Here is an 11,062-nt window from a genome sequence, read left to right as displayed (position 1 = left end):
CATTTTTTTATAAGGAAAGTTTAAACCTCAAATTGAATATCAAGAATATTATTTCCAAAAGTATTCGAAAAAGTATTTTTGAGGTTATAATTACCCGGTACGAAGTTATTGCCCATCTTCGTCAAAAAAGTAAATCATGTGAATTTCAACACTGAAAATCAAATTTTATTCTGGACTTATATTTTTCATGGGCAAGCAAGCGTGCAAGTCTAATAAGCTATTAAATAATATTATGTTATGAACATTTTTTAACACCTATTAAAAACACATGTTCCGTGGTTCCACGCATTCATGATTCCACATGATTCCTTAAATTCATGATTCCCTTCGATTCCTAGTAAGGGTCGCCAATTCCTGCCACGTAAAAAAAGTTAATTAATTATTTGTTCATATTGCATACATAATCTCATATATAAATTTCAAGTTTTTGAAATAGCTGCATTTAAATATATAAATTTTTGGAGAAATTTTAAATTAAAAGTAGATTTGTGTACAAAACCATGCAAGCGATGTTAAACAAACTGTCAAAGCGGGAAGATTTGTTTGTTACAATTTGCATTTTCTGAAATCTACCTTAAAACTCATGAAATTGAATCATACGTTTTACAATCAAGTTTATTATTTTAGGGCGAGTAAAAATACCCAATCGTAATTCGATGATATATAATATTAAATCATAATTGTTAAAGTTATCCATTTCGAAAAGTATAAAAACTGTTTCTTTAAAAAAAAAAATAAATAAAGCTAAAATACAGAATATTTCCATAATTAAACGTAAATGTATTGCCAATTACTGATAAAATATTTCTATAAAAAATAAGATTTGGTTTACTTTTTCAATTTCGTTTTTTATTACAAAAATTGTACAAAAATATATCTTAATATAAAATTAGAAAGAACTACAAAATCTTTGTATATAAGTACGAAAATACGAAACATTTGTTCATTTTGATTCCAAGCAAATAAATATACAAAGAACAAAGATATTAATTTATCTTTGAGCAAACATGTTACATTAGATATAAATGTATTCAAATTTTACAAACGACTCTCAACGGTTCGAAAAATATCCTATTTAAACAATTCGGAGCAACTTGATAAACATTAATATGTTTATTAATACAAACACGAGTACGAATAACGTGACTTATTCATTTATTTTTTATCATTACTGAAACTTTAATTTAATTTTTATTTCTTTGGTTTCGCAGATTTAAAGAAACATAAGTCGTAATAAAGCAGATATGAAAACCTTAGAGCAAACCTACAAAATGGAATCCTCGTGGATATCCTCGTCCTAAAATAACACAAGGATGTTCTCGAGGAGTGTTTTTAAAATGAATTATAGCTTATACGAATTATAGCAACCTCCATAATACTTTCTCAGTTTTCAACTGAATCCAGCGGCGTAGCCAGGAACTGGGGGAGGGGGGGGGGCCTAAGAGAATCGGAAAAAAAGAGTACCTGGAAAATAAAATAATCTAGAATTTAATTTAAAGTAAATAATTCATGAAATTCAACAAAAATAATTATTTAACCCAATTACACCAAACTCTCGCTTTCAGTCACCCCGTTCTCGGCCTTACTAGAACAGCTGGCCCCTGCAGTTTCCCAGGGGAACAGGACGAGAGCGGTTGCGACATGCAAGAAAAGGACCCATATGACCGGCATGGAGCTACATACAGAATCATATAGCCGGATAAGTTCCCGGCATTTTAATCCAAAAGCGAACCCTTTATATTGAAAACCCATTCACCGGGGCATTTTTTAAGTTGTAACTTCGAAAAACGGCTTTCCGAGAAAAAAGCACTTAATGATGACGAGTGCCGTAATAGTGAGCGTTCACATATGAAGTCACGCTTTATCCCCACCCCGTGCTCCTTGTCACGCTCAGTCACGAATTAACGAGATCCCCACCTATAATATTACGTCACGTTCTTTCGACCCCCTCCCACCTCTTTCACATTTTTTTAAAAAATCATAAAATACTTTTCGGAATCTTCTCAAATATGGGAATCAAACGTTATATGAACAAAATCACAAATATAAACCTGATTATTAACACTTATTCTTTTCAAAGAACGTATCAAACAGCTAGGGTATATATTATGGACTTAATACTTTTCAGGTTGTCAATTAAAAACAAGAAAACCCTCCGTGACATTACGCGTAGAATGAATCTCCCCTCCATATTTCACAATTTGACACGCTTGATAAGACCCCCCCCCCCATATGCCCCTCGGTGCGTGACATCATAAGTGAACGCTCCCATAGCACATGGTACACTTTTCATTTAAAAATGAAATCTGTACATTTCCTCTTGCTTTCAGGACATAAATATAATGTCAAAAGATTCAGTATAGGTTTTGATATTATTCCCCGATTAAATCCGAAAATAATAGTTTTGACCTGACTCAAAAAAAAAAAAAAAAAACAAACAAGAATATCTCCTAAACTAGAACCGTCGACATAAGGACCCTTTTTACAGAAACCCATAAATAGTAAATATTAATATTGATTTAAATAAAAGGGCTCTTTCGGCAAATTTTTATTTAACTCTCAAACGGTACACTGGAGCGAATTCGCACCGGAAGTGTTCATTTTGTTGACCTTTACGCAGGCACAGCTGCAGCGGTTTATCCCCACTATACTAAATATATATGTTAAATATTCGTAATATATGGTAGATGTTTAGAATATATTCAATATGTTAAATATTTAATAAAACATTACAAAAAAACCAATTCGCACTAGTGTACCGTTTACGTATGCGGAAAGAAATGGTTTCAGACATTATTTTCTCGATTGTTTATTTATTTTACGTTCATAACTAGAAAAACAAAGCAAACTTAAAGATTTGAGATAAAATACAACTTTCTAATTACCTAAGAGATGCATTATTCAAAGAAAATATTTAAAATAATTATGAATTGTTTAAACAATCTTTTTTGTTAATTTTAATTAAGTAGTGCCTTCCTCTAATTGAAAATCCGACCAAAAGTGGAAATTTTTTAGAAAGAACTGCAACTTTTTACCATTCTTTTGATAGAATACATAAATAATAATAAAGTATTGAACAAAGTATTTCTGATAAATTTAATGGATTATTGCCCCGCTCTAGTCAAAAATTTGAAAATTAGTTGCAAAATTCGGAAAAATCGCGACGTTTTAAACCCAATTTTTCACTTATAGGGTTTCTTTGGGGCCCTATAAAACAGACTTATGGGGATGATATTAAAAAATACGTTTTAAGTGTATTCTACTGCTAATTGAGCCGCCGGATCGAATAAGGGCACAGATATTTTTTCGGCTCGAGCGGGATAAGCTCTCGTAGTTTTCAAAAATTTGTTAGAAGATTAATTTTTGAAAATTCAATTACTGTAAGAAATTTGCTTCAATTCAGTAAACACATATTTTCAGAACTCATCTTTTTGTCATTCCAGGTTTCTTTTGCGCTCGCGCCGAAAAAATGTATATGCCTTTTTTCGATACGGCAGCTCAATTGTAAAAACAAATGTTAAGTTTTAACTCGATCCACCTAATATTGAAGATTCTGAATCCCATTTAAAAACACGTACTTTTTTCCGATGGCAAATACATGTTAAACTTAATGGGGCTTGGAGAACTTCTAAATATAATTTTTTTAAACGCAATGGGGGGGATGGGAGGTCAACAAATTTGGGGTCGATATGCATAAGAATTCGAGAGAAAAAAAATTCCAATGCATTATGGGACCACTTTAGTGTTCAATGAGAGCCTTCATAATTTATGATCCACTTACGAATTTCTACCTTTCAAGTATTTGTTCTCGATTAGGACAAAACTATACATACTTATCGATGCATCCCAATAAAAAACACCTGTATCTCACGTGGGTCAATTCTAAATGCCCGAACTGTACCGGACCTCTTTAGAAACAATGGATCTGTAGCGTGCAGATTCTAAACCTCGTAACTTTACTGAGCCTGTTTAAAAACAACGTAACCCGATTTTTGACGATTTTCCAAAAATTAGATAACTATATTTAGGAGAATCAGATCTACAATTCGGAATTAAATACAAGGCTGCACAACATTTTTTTCACTGAAAAACAGTGAAACGCAAAATACATAAGAGGTTTTTGACTCATATTCTCCCATTAAAAAAAAACGTAACTCGAGTCTCCCCTGGAATGTTCACACGGAGAGCGATGACATTTGGTATACCGGCAACTGGTGTCTATCACGTTAGGTAATCAAAGGAACATTAAAATGTCGGCTGACACGGTGCTAGATATGACAGCTGTCAAAATAAGCAAGTAGAAAGGTTATAAATAGTTACTTCGGTTTAAATTTATGAGCTAACGCAGCTAAACTTTTAGAAAAATAACCTCTTTTGCACTACTACTGTCATGCCCGATTAAAATGAGCCCTACTGAAAAAAGGGGAAAATCGAGTAAATTTGTTTTTGAACAGGCTCCGTAAAGTTACGAGGTTTAGAATCTGCACCCTACAGATGCGTTGTTTTTAAAGAGGTCCGGTACAGTTAGGGGATTTAGAATTGACCCGCGTGAGGTAGGTGTTTTTTATTAGGACCCATCGTTATAATTGAATCTTTGATGTGCTAAAATCTTGTTTGCTGGTATTGACCTTTGAGTTTATCTAATCTTAACCAACCGGCGGGCGCGCCTTTGAGACTCACATGAGCGGGGGCGCACTGCACTCTGTGCGGCTGATCAAAAATTCAAATTTTTTTTACAAAAGATTGGGTTTATTGTATAGGGATCGTCCATATATTACGTAAGACGTTTTTCTGTTGTTTGAATAAAGACAAAAATAACATTTTTGTCAAGTTGAAAAGGACACAGCGATATAAACAAAAGAAAAACGTCTTACGTAATATATGGACGATCCCATAGGAAAGTGATTATTTAGATAAAAAACATCAAATAGTTCAACTTCACGATATATTTGAAAATTTGCAACACTGAGTGCCGCACTGAGTGAGGCCATGCGCCCGCCGGTAGGTTAAATGTGGAAATGTAGAATTTACTGCCTTTATTTTCGCAGGTAACAGGAAGAACAGGCACCAGTTTATTATGGTGCCTACACTCTAATAGTCTATACTATATTGTATAATTCCTCTTTGTCATTGGCATTTATGGCACTTAACAGAGCTACCAGAACGGCTGATGTCGAATTCCGGAAAGGTCAGGAAACACGGCAGGTGGTGACTTCCCTCTCCATTCTGTTACCTTTTCCGCATCTCAACATTGGTCGTCGAACGTTCGACTCCAATTTCCCATACATTTCACACTTAATAGGATTGGCAGCAAAATGTAGGAAATAAATTTTTTCCATGCTTGTGTATTTGAAAATTGTCGGGAAATATGTATTGTGTATGGCATAATACCAGAATATCAATAAACAAATCCAATTAATTGAGCAGCTAGATGAGACCTTTTGTCAAACGAGTCTATATACATAATTCTAATAAAATATTATTGAACTAAATATGATCTCAATAAAGTGAAGTAAATATTGAAATTAGGTACATATTTTTCTGTCATAGATTTTAGCTATTTCTTTCACTTTAAACTAAATTAAGCTTCAAACTAGAAGTCGGTAAAATATTCATCTTATAAACTATTTGGTAAAATAAAAAAAATTGCCTTGAAATGTTCCGTGCTCTTTTGACGTATTTTTACACTTTTAAATTTCAAAATTAATCTTTTCAAACAAAACCGAAGTAATTTTTAATTTGTTATAATTTGTCAGATTATAGTGTGATAGCAAAATGTGAAGAACAGAATTATTTCTCAATATTAAAAAATTATTTACCATTAAAATCTTATTATTTACCAATACGGTTTAGAAAAATTAAGAAATAAATTTTATCATAAAATAAAATTACTTACTTGCAATTTTTTATTTACATAATTCAAAATGTAGGAAATTTCTTAACCTTTATTAATATATAATAAAACAGAAAACAGCCATTAAAATTAAATTAAAACTAATTTTACAAGAAAATAATTTTTTCTCACTTGTTTCACATTTTTTTATAAGAATAAACTTGTTTATTTATTTATCGTATTTGTTTAAGATAAAATGATTATTTTCCATACATTAAAAAAATGTGTATTATCTTATGTACAATGATGGTAATGTAAAAGGGATTCTTTATGTGCAAAAACGTAATAGATTCATTTTCAAAACGTTGATAAAATAAAAACAAAAAAATCATTAAAAAAGAGAATAAAGGAACTACAAGTCATATAAGATTTTTTTTCTTTTGAAAAATGTGTTGACACTAAAGGTAATCATTTGGCAGAAGCTCTCCTCTAGCTGTTCAATTAATTTTATTCGTTTATTTATATTCTAGTATTACGACAGTCACAATAGACATTTCCCAACAATATTTTCAAATACGACAGCATGGAAAAATTTATTTCGTAGATTTTACTGCCAATCCTATGACCTGGGTAAAGTGTGAAGGGTAAATTATAGGACATGTGAGTCAACCCCTCGACCGTTAATGTTGATATGCGGATAAAGTAGTAGCATGGATGGGAAGCCACCACCCACTGTGTTCTCCAGACTTTTCCGCAACTCGACATCAGCCGCCGGAACATACAAGCTGTTGTAAATATAATAAAGATTATATAACAGATGAGATTACGAAATTTCGCGGGGGGGGGGGGCTTGAATCCCCTCAGCCGCCCTGACTACGCCACTGATACAAGACAAAGCTTATTAGATGCCTTTGAATAGAAACAAGGAACTTCAATGCTTAAATAACATTTAATAAACGTGGTTTAAAAAGACTTAAGGAGCGTATATAATAAAAAAGTTATGAAAACTATTTTCAACTTGACGATTAGCATTTTTACTGGTTGAAAACTTGGCCCAATAGTGTTATCGAAGCCTTTTGTAGCGACACATTGTCGAGAAATGGCCCACTCTCTGACAATTCGAACACGTTCTCGCAAAAGCCAAACATCTCCTTGCTATATCTATATGCGATCCTCCACAATATGGACAATGAACTCTCATTGCTGGCAAGCATTTCCAATGGAAGTGATTAAATCCTTCACATCTCGAACATTCTTTTCCGAATGCACCACACTTGCCTTCTGCATGATTTATACCACAGTTAATACAGTCCCTAATATAACGTTTTCTACATGTTTTGGCAAAATGGTTTAATCCGTCACATTTCCAACATCTTTCTCCTTTTGCCTGACAAATTCTATCCTGCAAGTGATTGCTGCCGCAGCAATTCTCATTTCGTAGTTGACGAAAACCTTCTTTTTCAATTCTTTTTAGAAAATCGTCTCTTCTTTTTCGTGCCTCCCAGTTTTCGGATATGTTTACCAGAAAAATTATTTCCTCCATGTTCAAAAGTTTAAGGGCAGTAATTTTATTGCGAATAGAAACAAGCCCATTTAAATTTTCTACAAAATGATTGGTTTTTAAGTCAAAGGTTATTTTTTCTTTTATAGCGATCTCCGGATACTTTATGCCGAAATCTGTGGCGATCGGCTGAAAACAAACAATTAAATGCTAAGGGCATATAATAGGATGGTCCAAAAATGGCCAGGTTTAAAAAAATGCAATGTGCTTTCGGAAATTCTGGTTCCTTCCTGAAAAAAGAGAAAGTAATTTAATTTCATCGGATAAAATCTTGCAATCGAATTTTTTCGTCGTCTCTCGTGCCGATTGGACATGTTTGAGCTCAACTGTGACAATGATTTTATCGTGTATTACGAGGTGTATTATTATTTGCAAGTGATAAGGATGCACAAAATCTAGCTGGATCACAACTAATGTCTCTTCCCTTAAAAATGCAGGATGATGTGGTAGATTAAAAAAAAAACGTTGGATATTTTTGTGACATACAACAGACTAGAATCAGCCGAGTGATAAGATTTTGAAAGACCTAGTGCAACGAAAAAAAGTGTGGCCTTCTAGAAAGGAAAAATTAGTTATTTAGACGAAGATTAGAAAAATCTTTGGAATTTCTACAAAATAAAGAACGCACAAAAAATTTGGTGATTTATGGTGTGAGTGGGCTCAAAATGGAGGATCCGTTATGTGCAGCAATTGATATTTTCTTCAAAACTGGTAGTAAGATCGGAGAAAGTAAAATTTAATTCAGCAAATGGCTTGGTAGGAACGCAGCATAAAATTTTCAAATGATTAGTCGAAAGACCAAAGAGAGAAACTACGTGAGGTTCGGGCGAAACTCGTCGAATGTAAAGATCGTTTGCAACACCTAGGGAAAAAAGCATTTGAAAGAGCACAATAATTTTGATACGTGAGAACAAAAAATATTATTATGCTTCTTCTGCCCATCGTTTTCTCCAATCTTCTGAAAACGCTGAAATATCAGGAAGAGAAACACCACCAATCGGACAGTGCCAAATTAAATGTCTCGTTGAGCTCAACGGCCAGCCGAAAAAGAGGAAACTGAGCGTTTTCCAATAATGAAATACACAGAAAAACGCTGGTGTTAAATTTGTTGAAGCTCAAATTTCATTGGTCTCCCAATCAGCATTTGAACCAATTTTTAAGTCTCAAATGTATTCCTCTGAACTTAGGTGCACATCTGAGCATCTAGGGGAAAGTAGAATTTGGAGACTGAATTTTAGCTCAATGCCGAGAGTTGTGGAGTGCTGAACCGCGATGTCAGTAACCTGAACGCCTGTCAAAGCAACTATTCGCATTACGATATTAGACTGAATAATTGTTAATAAGGAAACTAATTGAAATAATATTTGCCTAATTTTCAACTTTATTTCATTTAACAGTGTGTACTAGTCACTAACTTCCTAATGCAACTTCCAAATGTTAGGTTAGTCATGGCCGTCGATATTTAAACTAAAGCCGGGATGTGTAGAAAAAGTCATGACCGTCTACATATACAGTTAGGTATTTTCACTTCGACCACCAGCTAACTTCACTCTTTTGAATATAGAAACTCTAGAGGAAATTTCTTCGAACGAATAGGCATCAAATAAGATGCAGACGGTCACGATTTAGTTTTTACATCCCGGCTTTGGTGGTTTGAATATCATGTAGGTTTTGACTAACCTAAGATTTGGATATTAAATCACGCCAAGTAGAATTTTTATTCAAAGACAAAATAGTCACTGGTAAATGGGAGGAATTTAAATGTTAGGTAATTATTATTATAACTTACCTGCTTATCAACATCTATTTCACCCAATTAACACCCGACAAAATCATCTTGACAGGTGACTGACAGTTTGTAGACGACACTTCACGTTGCTCTGGATGAGAAAAAACAGTGTCTAAATGATGCTTTTCCCCTAGAATCTCCGAATGAACCTGTGTGGCTCAAATTTGTTGCAACTCCCTTGAACACCGATTTCAGTGTACAATGGAGGATCGGCGATTTTCTGTGTATTAAATAAACCAAGGATTTCAATTATATCCAGAAAAAGCAATGGACTCGAAGACTAAGCCAGTGTAAGCAAATTAAAACACAAATAAACAAGGATCTACCTTCGAAGGACGCACGAGAATAGTGGAAAAGCGTGGTCGCCTCTTCTTGAGTCATATCTTGGAATGCCAGAAGATGGATGAGTTTCATCGATTTGTACAGTAACGTTTTTGGAAGAATAACACATATCTGCGTGACTTGGCTCACGTCTCTTTCATAGGTGAATCTATGCCATGGGTTGATTATAGTTATTCTTAATAAAAAGTTATATAAAGCAGAATCTCTCTCCATAACTGATTTTAGTAGGTTTGCCAACATTGAAATTCAAGACGTAAATATCATTGAATAAGTTTATATCAACTCTAAATATACTAATGGGCTAAAATTAAAGGGTCAAACAAATTTTCCAAATTTTTAGTAATTTTTAAGAATGCTGTATCTCAGTGAAAAATGGAATGAAATAAATATCCTACAAGATTCTGCCACGATCTTGGATAACATTTTTTTTTCAATGATATAAATTTGAAAAAACAGGCCAAAAGGTTTAATTTGTGGTTCTTCAAAACATCAACGGCCAAGTTTCAAATCTTCGTGAAATGACTAATGTTGAATGTGCCTTTTACAGTTGAATAACCCTCAAGAACCCTGTGAAGTTACATTTCGATCTAACGAACCGTTTCCTTGTTGCAAATGGTCAAACTTTTGAAGAAATTAATGTTCACGATTTTTGCTCTTGAACATGTCCCAATAATGGCTGAAATGAAAAAAATGGAGCTTTTTCCTTATTTTTTTCGCAAATACCGCTGAAATTTACAAAAAAATTTGTTCCGCAAAACATTTTTTTCGAAATTTGAAATTTTATAAAAGACATCCAAACCTTGAAAAAAATTTGAATTTCACTACCGCCGGCATTAGCGTTACCCAAAACGTACCACGTGGAGGTTGCACGGTCGGATTTACGCTTCTTTTTTGGGTGTGTCTGTTTGACCCTTTAATTTCTTCAAAAGTTTGACCGTTTGCAACAAGGAAACATTAGTCATTTCAAACATTAGTTATTTCATGAAGATTTGAAATTTAGCCATTGACGTTTTGAAAACCCATAAATTATCCATTTTTCCTGTTTTTTCAAATTTATGAAATGGATTTAAAAAAAGTTTCATCCAAGATCGTGCCAGAATTTTATAGGAACTTTATTATCCAGTTTTTTAGAACTGCTCTTAAACTTTCTGTGCGACCATTGGTTGCTGAGATATCGTCGATCAAAGACAAAAGGGTCCTTTTTTGTTTACAGTTCGATACCTCAGTGAAAAATGGTCGTACCAAGGGGAAAAAAATTGAATTGAAGCTGAATAATCAATCTATCCGAAAATTTGTTTCCCAAAAGATCTCAAAATTAGAAACTTAAAGCTTCAAAATGCTTTAAGACCTTGATACGACCATTTTTCACTGAGATACAGCATTTTGAAAAATCACTAAAAATTCTGAAAATTTTATTGGCCCTTTAATTTTTTCCATTATTATTATTATTACACCATTAAGCCATTTCCCTTTCGGGGTAGGCGTGACTCACTCGGCAGGGGAAAGGAGTAGTGTGTGGATGGAATAGAGATTTTTC

The 11,062-nt window shown here is 33.5% G+C and overlaps 1 protein-coding gene across 1 annotated transcript in view; it reads right to left on the bottom strand.

The window, feature by feature from the left end:
• Positions 1-6,896: 6,896 nt before the first annotated feature.
• The window catches only part of LOC117169834, a 14,837-nt gene continuing 10,671 nt past the window's right edge, over positions 6,897-11,062 (bottom strand). Inside the window, exon 3 of the mRNA XM_033356343.1 lies at positions 6,897-7,523. Within this exon, the coding sequence (XP_033212234.1) occupies positions 6,897-7,523 (627 nt within the window). The remainder of the gene's footprint in view (positions 7,524-11,062) is intronic.

This window comes from Belonocnema kinseyi, chromosome 3 (genome assembly GCF_010883055.1).
Source record: "Belonocnema kinseyi isolate 2016_QV_RU_SX_M_011 chromosome 3, B_treatae_v1, whole genome shotgun sequence".
Lineage (NCBI taxonomy): Eukaryota > Metazoa > Arthropoda > Insecta > Hymenoptera > Cynipidae > Belonocnema > Belonocnema kinseyi.
This window is presented reverse-complemented; position numbering and strand designations above follow the sequence as displayed.